Here is a 16,822-nt window from a genome sequence, read left to right as displayed (position 1 = left end):
CCTCCGAGGACGACGGGGAAGGTGACCGGTGACGGTGCTTCCGAGAATGCAGCGACGGGGAAGTAGAATGGCGGTAACCACTCTGGGACCGAGAACCCCGGGCCACCTCCTGACGTGGAGAGTCACCCCTCGAGTCGTCGGTGTACACCCCTTTGGATTTTGATTTCGATTTTCAAGACTTAGTGGGCTTAGAAACCCTACCTACCTGAAGCTTCCCCTTACGCTCCCACAAGGCCTTGGCAGTCAACGACTGGCATTTTGAACAGTCGTCAGTGTCGTGACTCTCGCCCAAGCACCACAAACAAATGCAATGCGGGTCGGTGATCGACATTTTAGGCTTGCAACCCCGGCAAGTCTTGAAGCCAGACCGCGAAGTCGGAGGGGTCGAAGAAGACAACATCTCTACGATGAAACACATGAGGCGCACCGAGTTCTCGAAGCAAACACGTTTGTGGAAAAAACGGAACTGAGGCTACGGGCGCCGTGCATCCTATTTATAACATCCAGTGACGTCGCCATCGACGGAGGCCTTCGAGGGACATCAACCTGACATCATCGACGCAGGACGCCCTATACCGAAAAAAGTTTCCGAAGTGCACAGCTGTGGACATTACATGTCAAATATGTGGAATATGTTGGAGGACACAATCCATTCGAAATGAGCAATTCTGTCTCCAAAGATCTGTTTTAAATGCATGATGGTACACGGTGGGTCCACAGACACAAAATCACACGTTTAACCACATTTGTGGATATGTCATATGTAGCTGAGGCCTGAAATATATTAGCTCTACTATTGGGCCATTAAAACTGTGAATATTACAACACTATAACAAATGCAGATTTCAGCTACCCATTGACACAACATTTTATGGGGAAGCACAAGGGTAATGTGCTGGATATGAAGATTCTAGGATTGGCCCATATATCGGAGCATGAGAGAAAAGGAAACGGAGAGCAGCAGTTGAGGCAGCTAGAAGCTAGACTAATATGTAAATGCAATACTTCAAGACCAACTGGCCTCAACGTAGACTCAAGAGATGCATGTATTTTTAAACTGATTAATTCAAGAATTATTGGAACGTGTGGACTGCAATTAGTATGTGGTTCCTGTACTCGCACCTCATGTATGTTGGTAGCATGTGTGAGGGGATTTATGGGCCTCCTAGACCAAAAATACTCTGCTACACTGAGGAACATATTCTGATATTACCGTAATGGGCTTCTGTTAACAGTAACATTTCAAATCATTATGTAGCAATGGGCACTTTATGTGAATAGAAGCAGCCGAAAAATGGGTTCTGAGGAGGAAACTACCATTTACCTTTACCTAACATGCACCGTCATTTGCATTATGCAAGATTTTGCACATTCTATGGATACAGTTTATCGTTTACTTTACTGGTACACTTATCCAGTACTTATTGTATTTTTGCACAATGTTATCTTTTGCACAAGTAAGAGTTAGAATTAAATGTTTACAGGATATTGCACAGCACGTAACTGATATTTATTGATCAGGTATTAAGTGGTTATGATTCTTTTTTATATTATGTGGTGAAGTACTAGCATGTTATGCAATATAATGCTGCTCTTTGCACAAGCAAGAGTCGAAGATAATTGAGTACTGGACATTGCATTGTCATGTAGTCATAGTTGTTGAGCAGGTATAGAGAGTCCATGGTCCGCTCTGAACAACATGTGGTCAAGCACTAGCACTTTGATGACCACGTAAGCATTAAAAGGTCTCCCAGACATTATTAGGATGAATATCTCATGTCTGCTGTGTAGAGTGAAATTTGCACTGCACTCTATTCAGAGGCTACTGTATTGTGAACAGTTGCCATTGTTTTGCACATGCCGTCCATACTTAAAACCATACTGGTTGGATACAATGAAAGAATTCTGCACGAGTAGAAAGGTGCCATTGTAATGTATAGCCACTCTAATATAGCTCAGAGTCGTGGCAATTAGAGTTGAAATCCTCGAATGTTAACCAACACAGAGGAAGAACGTGTTAGTCTTTCTACCACTGCGATAAAGCAGTGATCAATCCAAAGAATCACAGAGATTTAAGTACACTATGTAATGACAAGGACTGGGCTGCTATTGATCCGTTAATCACTTGGCAGACATGCGATTGGCCGCCATTGTTTTGGATATATGATGGCCGCAATGATATGTTGAAGCGCACCCACGCAAAATATTTGCACAATCGAGAAAGAAATAAAGCAAATAGTTTGCCAAACTATGCCCATTAGTAACATTTAGAAAAGATTAAATTGTGACATTTGGGGTTACTAAAATAGAAGTATTAGAATATATTATCTATACCCATTATAGGGCTTATCCCATTTCAAGATGGCCACACTGATTGTGTGCGCAGCTGTGAAATAATATTGTGATGGTCAGAGGCAGGGCTAAACGTGGCGAACTGTTTGCAGATATATACCGGCAAACAAGTGAGTGACTAATGTATTGAAGCCTAAAGAAGCTTGCGTACTGAGCGGAACGTGTGGCATTTTTAACCCAGATGGGTGAGTGAACTTTTCTTCTACGGTTCACCAGGATTGTGCATGGAGCCAATCTTAATTATTCTGTGATGCACTTTATGTAATAAATCATTTACCAAGCACTATCTACGAGTGCCGGGGGCATTTTTCTGTTTCTCTGTAGGACTAGTGTAGGCTTGTTTGGGAGACTGTGCTATACATATATATTCAGTAAAAAAAACTTTGCTAAAGGAACGCTATGGTTAAGTTGCGCTACTAAAAATCTATGAAATTCAATAAAAAAACTTTGTTAAAGGGACGTTATGGTTCCAAGTAAAACCGAAAAACCCCTGAAATTCGCTAGTTATGGTAAGCTAAGCAACCATAACTCGCGCCACCACCGTGCACTGCTAAGACCAACACCCAGGACATCAAAGATGACATCACAAATACTTTTCCAACATGGCCACCATGGAAAGGGAAGGTGGGGGTTCCATACAGGGCCCCTCTTCTCTTTCCATGGCAGCCTGCAGAAGGCAAAAAGAGAACCCTATGTCCATATTACCACGAACACATTTTTCTTCCCTTTCAAATCTATCCTAATTTCGAATAACTTTACCACAAAGCCAGTCTCAGGTGCACATGGCCATTTTACTCCTATGTTTTGTCCCTTATGGTCATGGGCAGTACCCAGATTGTCCGGATCCATAGGCTACCCTCAGTCACTAAAGCTATACCGCTATTGTTTTAACTACATTATGACACTTGTCAAATAATAAGACACTGGCACATTTGCAAAACCATGCTTGCAGATCCTTGCCAATGCGCCTTACGCAAGTTTGCTGGAAATCCACCCACGTTTTATTTTTTCAAAAGTGTCAAATGAATGCACATACAAACGTCATATAACCTACCCCCACTTCACAAAATCCATTCAGACTTTACAAAAACATTTATATCTAGATCTATAATCTTTTTGCAAACCTTTGTGTAGATTTCTCAAATGGCACCACATTTATAAGCCTTTCCATTATTTTGGGACCTCCCCCCCTCTAATTTTGCTCCCTCTGGACAGAATCCCACCAAACTTTGCAAAACATTTATATCTATATCTATTATAGGTTTGCCAAAAGAAGTGTAGATTCATCAAATGACACCTCATTTATAAGCCTTTACATTATTTTAGCACCCCCCCTCTAATTTTGCCCCCTCTGCACAAAATCCCACCAAACTTTGTAAACTCATTTGAAATAAGGTCAGAAATATCCCAACCCATCCTCATCACCCCTCACCTCCCCAGAGATTATTTGATAAGTTTGACAAGTGCAATGCTCAGAAAATATGATTGTCCCGAGGGTTCGGGCATGTATTTTTATACATACGTTGATCTATCGCATAAACATTTCCAATGCACCTTACCTTAGTTTTCCTCTTTTATAAACATGTGAAATCTGGCAGCAAGGCGCAGCCATCTTGTGCTAATCTTATCAATTGCTGCATCAGCCTAAGGTAAACTGCCCTGACGTCACTAAATCATATGCTCTGCCCCTGACCCTCACATCACCAAACCTAGTGATATTCTCCACATTTCTCAGTGACGTTCCTCGGCAGTGTAGCCAAACGCACCCATAATCACCTACGTGACGTGACGCAGAACCCGAAAATCAACAAACATCGACTCACAACACAGCACGTCACAATTCGAAATATTAAACCGAAACAACAAGACTGTACAATTTGTAAACTACTTTTGTTTCACAATAAACGCTCCGAGAACATCCGACTATTGCCATATTCAATCAAATTGTAAATTTGTTTCTTCGCTCGCGATCCAAATATTTATTGTGAGTCACGTGTTGTTCTTTTTGCGTACACAAGGTGTTCGTTTTGGGTAAAAGAAGAGCTTGGGTCGCACAGTGAACTCCAGGGCTTGTGCATCAACTTGGGGCTAGACCACCGTATTGGAAGTTATTTTGCTCCTAATCGCTAGTACAGCGTAAGGGCATATGGGCCCTTGGCGGTTGTCCCACAAAACAGACAAATACATCCAGTTGTTCACAAGTATCTGCAGCTGCCGGTTGAAAAACCCATCAGTTGGCATCTGGAATCTATGACAATCGCAGAATGGCAGGACGTACCTGTTTTGAAAACATAACAGAAATGTGTCTCACTAGCCGATCTTTATTACAATTTATCTATTGACTTATTAATTTGGCATAGAGTTTAAACTAACGATTAGCACAGACATGAAACAATCTCAACAGAGAGAAAGCAACGTGGAAAATGGTACACAATTCGAGTTGTTCATAGATGGCATTTTAATGAAATATTAGCATTGACCCTGGGGGATCCGAGTGGTGATCTACATGCACCTCGATGGCGGACTGCCCATGTCCACGTTGGAAAGATCACTACACACAAAGGTTGTACATGCATTTCATTGCAATATGCCACACAGAACAAACAAATAGAATGTAACCCAAAATAATGGTCAGATAATAAGTTGATGCTCGTTCGGGTATAAAATTGTCATAAATCAAACTTACATTATATTCACCATTTCCATTCTCTTGGCGTAACTCAGACCGTAACGCAAAGTTCGTTCGCACCAACGATTTTTCATAAACTGAATTTACATGTTCCTTAGTCGAGTTTTCAAATACATAACTTTATCAAATCATACATTCTTACAAACCTCCTTTCATTCAATTCCTTTCGGAATGGTCCCTTTCTATCAAGGTCAAAAAACAATTGACCTTATACTGCGAGTCCGATGCATGGGCTTCCTTAGCTCGCAAGCAAAACTTCAAAGCTAGTGACCTTCACTCAGAATTAATATACATTCTTAGTTTGCAACAACTTCCCTCACCACATCCATGACAACTGTAAATCTGATACACCTGCAAGGCCGCTCTTTGCATCAGGCAGTGCAGGTGGCTGCCTGAGGTGTCAGGCTCTAGGGAGCGCCAGTCTGACTCCATTATTATTTTAATTACATTTTGACACAGACATGAATAGCCAAAAAAACAGATGGTAATCATTTGTACCTGGATTTGAACTGTTCCACAAACTCCGTTTTAGGTCACGCTGGCAATATTTTCTGACAATGTATGTGTACTCGGAACAAAATCGCACGCAATTCCATGATTATACATCTCCATCCCTTGAATGCCATGAGAAATGTAATCTCTTTTCTACCATGTGACTTTCGCTACAAAAAAACACCTGTTCCCCCTCACCTCCCCAGAGATTATTTGATAAGTTTGACAAGTGCAATGTTGCGTTTTTTAATATGTTTTTACTGCGATGTCCGCGGACACCAAACACGGATCCAAGATGGCAGGCGCATCGAAACAATCCGACACACCTCACGCTTCATCCTAGCCAATCAGCAACCACGTCCCAGGTCCGCAGACATGACGCAAGCCAATTAACCAATCGGTGTCCTGCCCGCAGAGCGAACAGGGAAGTGTATCCGCGGAGCGGACATAGATATCACTAATTTGTTGTGACCTACTTTTTGGTCCTTTTAAAAAAAATTACTGGGAGGATTTTCACCAAATTTACAAAAGCAGATGTTAGGGACCAAGCCGCTGCTCCTGCCACAAATTTGGTGAAAATCCGTCCAGTGGTTTGGGCTCTAGGCGTGAGCAAAGTTTTTTCCCCATTCAGTCTATGGGAAAAAAAGAAATTTTGGGACCATGGGTGTAATATGCTGCAGTGGTTGTGGCCAGGGCCTAGTGTCTTGGGTGCACCCAAGACCAAATTTATACGTAGTGAAGTTTTAAGCCACAATGGGTGTGATATGCTGCAGACTGAAGTTATAAGCACTGAGGTTATAAGTCAGCATGGGTGTGCTGTGGTGCGGTGGTTGTGTGCACGACCTAGAGTCTTAGGTGCATGGCCGCAGACCATGCACCCAAGACCAAAGTTATAAGCAGTGAAGTTATAAGCCACCATGGTTTTGAAATGCTGCGATGGTTGTGGGTAGGACCTACAGTCTTGGTTGATTGGCCGCAGGGTGTAGGTGGTAGGTTATACATCCAAGACTCTAGGCACTGCCTACAGCCACTGCACCATATTACTGCCATAGATCAGACATATAGATTCAAATTTATATGACATGTGTGAAATCATACTAACTGTTTACTTTGTTGAGATTCCATATATTTATAACATGACTTTAGTACTTGGCGGAAATATCCTTTTTTAATTTCTGTGATAAAAGAAAAGAGTGTGTTAGTGTTTGTATTTCATAAACACTTAATACATTGTACAATAGACATTTTAGCTTTTTTTTACCCTCATTTAGTTTACAAACCAGTGTACTGTGCATTTTGCTCAGTTTCTGTGTTTGTTTTTCAAATCCTTGCGTCTGGGGAAAAAAAATCCTTGTCAGATTAAAAAAAAAAACTTTCTTTGCTGTGTTACAAACTATTTCTTTGTTTCCTTTGAGTGTTTACTTGTTGTTTCTGATTAATGTTATGTATCTAGGCTTCTTGCAGATTTTTTAAACAGATACCTGTTGGCGTATTCTAACTGTGTATTTTTTGTTACGGATCTGTGGTATTCATTTATTTGTGTGGTTGTAATACACTCTTGGACAGTTAGATACCTGTTGGCATATTCTAACTGTTTATAGTCTTTTACTTGACTTTTTGTTAATGTTGAAGTACACATTAGTTATTAAATTTTGGCTTTAAGAAGATTAAATACGCATTTGTAAGATTAGCTGGCAATCTCTGCTTTAGAGTAATGGTAATATCATTACATTCGAACCATCCACATTTTTTTAATATATGTAGTGTAGTGACCTGCATTGGTTGTGGCTCCTGGGTGGTAGATTACACCTATTGTTGTAAAGGTTTTCGTACCAAGTGACACTTGACCGTGTGTGAAGCCAGTCAGCTTGAAGTTGTTTTTGGTACCATCTGCATTGTAACGTAGAAGCACAAGTATTATGTAGTTACTATGTGTTTGTATCAGTAAGGTGGAGCGATTATCTGAATTGCACATAGTACATAATCTGCCATGGTTTGCATTCTGTAGAAGTTGCTGAAATGGAATGGATTCACAATTAGGTATGATACATACACAAATTGCTCATTTGGGGTTTGTTCCTGTGTCACATTGTTGCAGAGAGTGCATGTATGTTTCCACATGTATGAAATCTGGAAGATTTTATTTATAGGTATGTTTCTGTTTTCCAGTACTTGTAGTAAGTACATTAGAAATTCTTGTGGATCTTCTTGTGAGTTTATAGTGAATCTCACCATTCCAGCACAGTAGTCCAATTCTTATCTTATTCCGTGAACACTATACGTGTTGTCAGGATTGTTTGTTGCGTTTCTATGAAGGACTAACATTTGTAAACACAATTGGTCTGTACTGTGCAAGTAAACATTGTTAACAATTGGTGGCAATTGAAATAAAATATTCATTGGTAAATTTGCATAGCAACTTATACCAGTTTCATTTGAAAGGACCAGCTAGTTCTATCTCGGAGTGACTTTTTCTGAGTTTCTGTTCCTTCTTTGAAGAAGTACCCGATTTACTTTCGCTAATAGGTTCTTCTTTGCTTGTGGTAATTGATGAAGTTTTAGCTTCTTTTGTTTTCTTTGAAGGATTTGCCATCAGATTCTGTTGCATTTCTGTTTGAATTAGTTTTTTTTTACCACGGTTTCATTTTTCTTGAACAGGATATGATTTCAGATGGGGGGTGTACAGTGAACGCAGTCTATTGTATTGTAAAATACAAGGACTATCAGCGTTCAGTTTACTTGCATCAAAGTTGATTAGAAATAGACCGTCAAGTGTGCGTAAGCGTGATAGTGCTACGTAGCTCATGCCTTCTTTAAAGACTGTTTCCTATATCTATCAATGCTTTGTCTATGGTAAGACCTTGGGATTTATGAATGATGACTGCATATGCAAGAGTTAGAGAAAATTGTTCTCTACGTACATACATGTCTTTGAAGAGAAGGAATCGAGCAGTTGAGCGCCCTATCCTTTTCACTTCTGAAAGTTTGTCAAAGCGAATATTGACAAACTGAATGTTGTTGTCGCGTGGGTATGTTTGAAAGCCAACAATTGTACCCAGTGCCCCATTAACTAGCCCTTGCTCCACGTCAAGGTTACGTTTAAGCATTACTCTACAATTTAAGGATAATTTTAATATTTTTTCCAACCCAGCTGTGTTGGAGATTGAATTTTCTAAAGTATTTAGTATTGTTGTGGCTTGCTCACACATGGGTAGTGTCATACCATGTACGTCTAGTTTGTGTGTGGAGCAGATTTCCATTATTGGTTGCATTTCTCTTTTTAACATTGTTTCATTGAATTTAAAACAGCTTGCAAGAGTTGGCATTAAGGCGATAGAATTGACATTGCTAGTCTGTTCTAAAACTATTGCATTTTGTAAGTGGCTTTCACTTCCAAAATATTTTCTCTGGATACGGTCGATTTCTTCTTGTAGGTATTTGGGTGTACCATGTAGAAGAGTGTTATTTAAATTGGCCAATTCTAAAGCTGGACTTTTAGCATAGTACAGTTTATACACTAGATTTCTTACATTTGAATGATGTATTGATACTCTTTTGATATCATGGAAGGTGCTTTTGCAAATAGGTCCTGAAATGCAGGCTAATGAATGTCCTTGTAGTCCTGTGTATTTGCACATTGGAAAGATATCCATATTTTGCAGCACTTTCATTTTGATTTTGTCTTTACCTTTCACATACTGATTGAGGAACTGACGTAAAGATTTGAAAGATTTGTCAGGCATGTTACACATTGACGTGCACGGCCATTTGTATACTGGACGGTCTGGTTCAGTCGAATGGAGAGGTAATTCTGAGTTTTCAGGGGATACTTTTGTAAGCAGCGTTTCTTTTTCCATGATGGTATTATTGATTTGTTCATACCCTCGTCCACTGGTATGGATGGCAGTTGTATTTGTTTGATTTTGTTGGTATGCTTCTTCATTAAAATATGGTTCTGTGGTTGTTGTGTGACTCCATTCACCTCCACAAATATTTAAGAAGTTATTTTTGTTGACATTCCGTTTATTGAGAAGTTTCTTTTGTAGGTTAGTACTTAGTTTCATCCTATTTAACACTAAAATAAATAACTTCCTTTTGAGAAGTATTGCACTGTCTATGAGAGCTTGTAAGATACATTTTCTACGGTAGGTTTTAAGGGTTGAGGATGATTTTGCTCCTCTTCTTATTAGATTCTGAAGGACTCTGTGGCAAAACATTTTTGCTAAAATACTTTTTTTACTATGGGTTCTTGTTACTATATCAGGATTCATAGGAGCATTGTTAGCAGTAATGGTAGCCGATTTTTTGTAAAGCGTTTTCTGTTTCGTGTCACATTTTGATAGAGGAGCCAAAGTTTTGGTACTTGAAGCTTCCTTTGTTTCGCTAAATGACTGTATTAGCTGTTTTGTTCCAACATTCTCTACAAACTCTGCTAGAGATTAATGCTTACTTTGGACACTTTTATTTTCATTTGCTCTATTTCTGCGTTCCTTTCTACAGACTTGCTTTTTGGTAGGCATTCTTTGGGGTCTGTTGAAAAAAAAGAAGGCATGGTTTGGTCTGTTGTAAAATGTATGTGTGCTGTGTGCATGCGTGCATGAGTTTGATGGGGAAGCTGTTTGTGGGGGTGTGTGAATTACAAGGAGTTGGCAAGGCTAATTTTCTGTTTGTATATTATTACACTGTGCTTCAGATGAGAGTAGAAAGTGAGCTAGTGGTGAGGAGAAGCATTATTGGTAAACGTAATGGTATATAATTTAAACAGCTATTTGTTTTGTAGTACTAACATTCTAAGGCTTCTGTATGTTATTTGTGTTCCAAAAACACAGGGATTTGTGTGCCATTCTGCCTGTTATTCTTTGCTTAATAAATGGGGATTTGTGGGTAGAATGGTACAGAAATCCATTTTTTTTGTGTGTGCAAATTACATAAATAACCCACACAGTCTCTTAGAGTGAGGAACAGTAAGAATATAAAGGTAGTACTGTACTTACTTTTTTTTGCGGAATGACCAGGTTTCTTCGGATATGTTGTTTGCAGTGTAGATGCTGTTGATTTTCAGGAGAGTAGTCTTCACTGCAATTGTAAAAGGAAAAAGTTAGTAACTGTGTTTAAAGAAGTGATGTTAATGTACATGTTCATTTCACATCTCTCGTCAGAGTATTCTCCTTTGATATCTCAACACAGTGCATGTGTGCATTTCATTTCACTATGTGCAGCCTTTATATGTTATTTGCAGTATGTTAGTTGAACCTGCTTCGCAAATGAGTACAATTTTCAGTTCATGAAATTCCCTTGTTTTTTTAAGCTGTGTTGTCCATAGCAGAGAGGTTTGTAAGTGATAGGTCATTATAGTAGATGGGAAAAATGTGCCTACTTTCATAATATAAGTCCGAATGCGAAAAATCAGGAGAACCTCAGAGGGAGATGTCACCACAGCAATCGGGAACATTTATTTTTCTCATACGATCGCATTGGAAGTAGCATTAATTTAGGCGGTAGACAGTAAAAAATGGTGACATTTTCTAATGGAAAATCGAGTTTCGCGCCTAAATCGGGAGGATTGTTACGTATGCATAGGTTATGCGGGAGACAGTAAGAAGTAGTGCAGTTTCTCAATAAAAAATCAGAAGTCTTGCACTTAAAGGGGGAGCGTTGGTATGTATTGGCTATGCAGATTTAGTGCCATTAATTTGTTTAAATGACATCATGAGGGTTGCACATGTTCTCTGAATAAAATATGCATACCTGTACTTTGTACTCATGCATGTGCGTATGCATGGAGCCGTTAGTAGAAATCTGCGACACTTGCACAGTAATTTTTGAAGTAGGTGCTTTGCAATGATATGCAACTTGCATTCAGAGTGATCAACAGTACATTTGAAGTGCGGAACTCTGATGACGGAGTTAGATGTAGACATCTTGAATGTGATTGGTGGATGGCTGTGTGACTGCTCAGCTGTGTCCAATGAGGGAATGGATTCACGAGTGATGTGGAAAGGGTAGAAGGACTGGCTAAGAGTTACGTGCCACACGTAGACCAAGCTTGTCCGTGGGTAGGGCGTGCCACATATGGGGTTCTACAGCAAATCCAGCATGGAAAAGGGACTGTAGGCATCAGCCAATCAGATGTTCACATTGTTCATTTGTGTCGAAAGACGGTGCGTGTAGTGAAGATGGCAGAGGTGGAGACAGTCAGGATGATGGTGCTCGGAGATATTTTTGTACGTGGTTTACAGCACTATTCCAAAAGTAGGCATGTGGTACACAATTTTGATGTCAGAGGAGTGGAGGTGGTATGGGGCGCTGGGACTGATTGCAATGATGCAGCGATTCTCCAGGTTTGCAGAGATATGCGTAGGATGACCAGTCCCCATGTGGTAGTTTTGCACTATGGTGCTTGCCACTTGGGCTACGTGACTTCCCCTACTTTGTTGGAAGATTTGGAACAGTTGGTGCAAGCAGTCAGTAATATCTTTCCAACTGCGAAAGTAATATTTTCTGGCTTACTCCCTAGAGCAAAATGGGACACCAGTTCTGTTTTTTGTCCTGATCAAAGTATTGGGAGGTGTACCATCAATCGCGGCATGTGTGCTTTCATGTTACGAGCTGGTATGTTTTTCTGCAGCCACGAGAACATTGTTTCCAGTAATGCGGCTTATTTTGAAGCAGATGGTGTTTCGTTATCTTTTTTGGGAAATGCCACGTTCTTTTGGAATGTAAGGCTTGCTTTGGAGAAAGTTCTGTAATGATTGTAGGAATAAAGAAGAAAAAAAATACAAAATAACAGGTGTCGGTCAGGCATCTGCCCAAAAAACAAAACAGAAAAAACTGGCTCTTTTCAGAACCCATCTTAAAGGGGAAAAGTGTAATACTATTCAAATGTACAGTCGTCACACTCAAATCCTCTAAGTGTCCGCGGACATGGCGGTAGTCTGCAGGCAGCGCGCATTACCATCGGGGTTTCTGGGGTGGAGACACATGTAAATGAGAATGTGCGAAGCTAGGGATTGGTCAGTAAAGTTCAGTGGGTGTGTTCTGAACGGAGAGATTTAGTGAGAACGTGTTTTTCCTGACAGGTGACCAGACAGCTATGGTTCTGTGTGCTCGAAAACAGATTATCTGGATTTTGGGAGACTCATGGATACATTGGTTGAAGGTGCATGCAGAAAGTTGCGGTATATCTGTAGATCTTGGATTTTCTCATGTGGAAGTGCACTGGCATGGAGTGCGTTGAATGAAGTAGCTGGACTTGGTACCTCTCTGTGCTACTTTACAGACAGAGTGTCATCCTGATATAATTATCAATCATTGTGGAGGAAACAGTTTAGGGCATGTCTCTGGAATGTCTTTGCAATTTGCAATGAAGGAAGGACGTGCATAGGTCATGGACATGTTTCCAAATTGCCAAGTAGTTTTTTCCTGTATTGCACAAAGACAAATGTGGCTGTGTTCTTCTGCATTTGGTCCACAAATGGAGAAGGCGAGGCGCAATGTCAATAAGGCTGTTTGTGCCTTTCTTAGAGATGTTGGTATGTCCTCATTCCACAATGAAAACATTTTTTTTCGCAGCACTTTCATTTTTTGCAGAGATGGAGTCCATCTCACATATGCTGCTAATCAGATTTTTCTTCAAAATGTACAAAATGCATTGCAACCTTTTTTGGATTCATACTCACCTATTTGGCAATCCATTTTTTCGAATCCACAGTTTTTGAAACACACAAAACACCACCAAAAGGCTCTTTTCAGAGCCACCACTTACTCCCAGCGAAAAGTGCATTGGTTATGCTCTGCTTGCACCCTCCATTTTTGTGCCTCCTACGACTGTCCGCGGACTTTTTGAAAAATGCACGGGGGCCTACACCGGTCACTTCATAGTTCTATTGTTAAACTGAGAAAGGCGGCTCTGAAAAGAGCCTTTTTTGTAATTTTTGTTGTTTTCCATTTTTTTTTTTTTTTAACACACGACCCACTAGGAGAGGAGGGTAAAGAAGGGACACCAACCACGGGGATAAGAAAGGGCAGATGGAGAGAGAAAGATGTAGGGTGGGCTTTACTTAGGTAGGGAGCAGTTCTTCTGGTGCTCCTTGACTGTAGTCTCAAAAGCACTTCGAAGACTCTCCCACCTGCAGAGTACTGCATTGCAGTACATACACAATATTGTGACCCTCGCAAGGTAAGGGTCAACAGCATCGCGAATGGCCTGTGAGGCAGCTGGAGGGATGCGCTCTCCCACAGGAGTGTCTCTTGTGGTGAGAGGATCAGACACAGAGGATGCTGCGGAGGAACTCAACCTACTACGTTCTTCACATGGGACCACCTTGCGAATGGTCTGTGGAACGAAGTTAGGTGTTGCTTCATGGTTGTCGTACCAAAGATGTATGCACCAGGTCTCCCGTGACTCAGCACCAACTTGCACTGGTTACACCGGACCTGGTTCGCACGTGCTTTTGGTACGTTTCCAAAAACGGTAATCAACCGCCACACCCACGACTCCCGGCGAGTGCTTGTAGTGCAGAGTTCCTACACCTCATTCTCTTCTTCCTCGCTCTCTACATCCTCACGCCTATTTCCCTCTGCAGGCCCCTGGCGAGGTGGTGGCGGTGGAGGGTTTGGGGTGGTGCTGAGGCTAATGAAGCAACAGCAGCCATGGATGCCATTAGGATTGGTTGGCTAATCTTTGCTACAGCAGTAAAGGCAGCACGACTCAATATGCTATAGCCAGAAGTACAATGAAGATGAGCTCGGGGGTGTGGCCTTTTATAGGGGTGGAGGGGCGTGCCTCGTGACCATATCGATCACTCAAAAGCGTTGAAAAAAATTTCTAAACAATAAGTTGAAATGTAGGGCCCTTGTATGGGACATGTGAAATGCTGATTTTATACTGTAAAATAATTTCCCATGTCTGTATAAGTTCTTTTGACATGTTGCGGAAGCACACAAACTGCGCAAATTAGGCTACACGCTCAGCGTGGGTGCGGTCACATGATGACGTTGTGAGCACATCCGCGAAGGAAATGGGTGCCCGCTGGGCACCAAATGCAGAGTAACGGACGTGCGCATGCGCGCGGTTGTTCAACGGACAGTGTTTGGGTCCTGAAACTAATTAAAAGTGCGACACAATTGAGATGGACAGTTACGGACAGGCGTGATGTTCGTAGTACTTATCGGTGTGGTGTGCATGTGCGTAGATGTTCTGCTGACTGTACGGCCAGGTACAGTGTCCTGAGGACACCTCCATTTTGTTTGACTACGGACATGCCGGCGACCGCGCCTGTTCTACGGACAGTTCCATCTTGGCTACGAACGGTACGGGCAGGTATAGTGTCCTTAGAACACTTCCATTGTGTTCATTTACAGACATCCTGGACAACTGGTGTGTTCTAAGAACATGTTTTATCTTGGTTGTGACCAGTACGGAGAGGTATAATGTCCTTAGGATGCCCCCATTCTGTTCATTTACGGACAACTTGGACACCTGGTGCGTTCTAAGATTAGTTCCATCTTGGTTGCGAATGGTACGGGTAGGTGTATTGCCCTTAGACCATCCATATTATATTGATTACGGCCAGCCCGAACAGGCGCGCTGTACGCGGACATTTTAACTCTGTAAAAAAAAAAGGTTTTTACCCAAATCATTCCACTACAACTAACACAAAACATGTTTTAATACACACACATACATACATCAATCAAGAGAAATACAGGGGGAAGCAGATACTGAAACGAATATAGGGGAATTAGGGTTTAACATGGGCTGGTTGTGAGGGGATGAAGGGATGGATGTTTCGTCAAAACGTTTATGTTCTTCTTGAGGGTTTGGGGATGGTTCACTAGGAAATGGAGAAGGGGGACAGGTACAGGTGGGACAGCAATATCTTATTTTTCTTCTCACGTATTCCACAAATTGCCTTAACCTGTTAAAATTCTCATTTAGTATGTCCATTTTATCGTCTATCTGTTTCAGGCTGTCTTGCTCTGTGTCCTTTTGTGGACTTTCTTCTTTTTTTACCTGGTCTGTTAAAAATAAATATATATATGGTAAATGCCCATAAAATATAGACTATTAATTTGCTAATGCAAAGAAGTGTGTACCATTATTATTGCTGTCTTCTGACATTTCCCCATGCGAAAAATTCTCCTCCAGCCACTCCAAAGTACTGCCCATGTCTGTGTAAAAACAACAGAAATACATTATTTTTTCTGCACCTCATACAAAACAGTACACACACATATAAGAAAAATGAAGTTCACTTTCTATTTTCTTGTAATTTGTCTTTGTTGTGCTGTGTGCGTCTACTGTCACTCCTGGCTGCACAGTTTCTGTGAGGTAATTACGTAGGAGGCATATCTTTTTTTTGTTATGGTATAATCCATTTCATTCCACATGGTAATTAAATGCATGGGTAATGTTTGAGACGTGTAGTTTCAATTGGTTACTTATTAATACTTATAATGTGTTTATGTGTTCTTTTTTAAACTTGTGCATTTCTCATATGGCAATATAGTACAATTTCAGATAGCCCCTGACTGTTTGGGTAGTGTTGATCTCGTCCGTGCCCGTCCTCAGACAGGCGCTCAGTCCTTGCCTATCAAGTATCATTAGCGAGGGGGTTCAGTATGTTCTGTTACATGTATATAAAGTAAGGGAATTATAGTACATATCTCCCAAATTCACATGATGAAAGTGTATATTCAGTAAAAAAACTTTTTTAACGGGACGTTATGGTTAAGTTGTCCTACTAAAAACCCATAAAATTCACACAAAAAAACTTTGTTAAGGGGATGTTAAGGTTAAGTAGCTCTACTAAAAACCCGTAAAATTCACTAAAAAAAACTTTGTTAAAGGGACGTTATGGTTAAGTTGCGCTACTAAAAACCTTTGAAATTCACAAAAAAAAACGTTATAAACGTAACATTATGGTTCAAAGTAAAACCGAAAAACCCCTGAAATTCGCCAGTTATGGTAGGTTAAGCAACCATAAGTGCCCGCACCACTGTGCACTGCTAACACTAACACCCAGGACATCAAAGATGACATCACAGATGTAATTCCAAGGTTGGAATGGCCCGGTAATTCCCCATTCAGGGAACCCGGACCCGGTATGCGGTAAGGGGGTAGCCATGGCGTTAATAGCGCCATGGCTACCTCCAACCTCGGAATGAGGCCCAATATGTGCAAAAGGTGGTGGACTTGATGGAGTTAAGAGCATTGACATGCTCTCCCAGATTGTTCATATATAGCAGTCCCAATTTCACACATTCGGTGAGCACATTGGGCTTATG

The 16,822-nt window shown here is 40.9% G+C and overlaps 1 protein-coding gene across 4 annotated transcripts in view; it reads right to left on the bottom strand.

Moving 5' to 3' along the window:
• Nucleotides 1-16,822, bottom strand: part of CERKL (CERK like autophagy regulator) — a 1,041,140-nt gene that overhangs the window by 761,206 nt on the left and 263,112 nt on the right. Inside the window, exon 1 of one of the 4 annotated variants that reach the window (XM_069616082.1) lies at nt 15,632-15,706. The exons of the other annotated variants lie outside the window; for them this stretch is intronic. Coding sequence (XP_069472183.1) covers nt 15,632-15,704 — 73 coding nt within the window. The 5' untranslated portion in view covers nt 15,705-15,706. Of the gene's footprint in view, nt 1-15,631; nt 15,707-16,822 lie in introns of those variants that run through there. 4 annotated transcript variants of the gene reach the window in all.

This window comes from Ambystoma mexicanum, chromosome 9, assembly GCF_040938575.1.
Source record: "Ambystoma mexicanum isolate Mex_15411 chromosome 9, UKY_AmexF1_1, whole genome shotgun sequence".
Taxonomy (NCBI): Eukaryota; Metazoa; Chordata; class Amphibia; order Caudata; family Ambystomatidae; genus Ambystoma; species Ambystoma mexicanum.
Note: the sequence above shows the minus strand (reverse complement) of the source record. Positions and strands in the feature narration are given on the sequence as shown.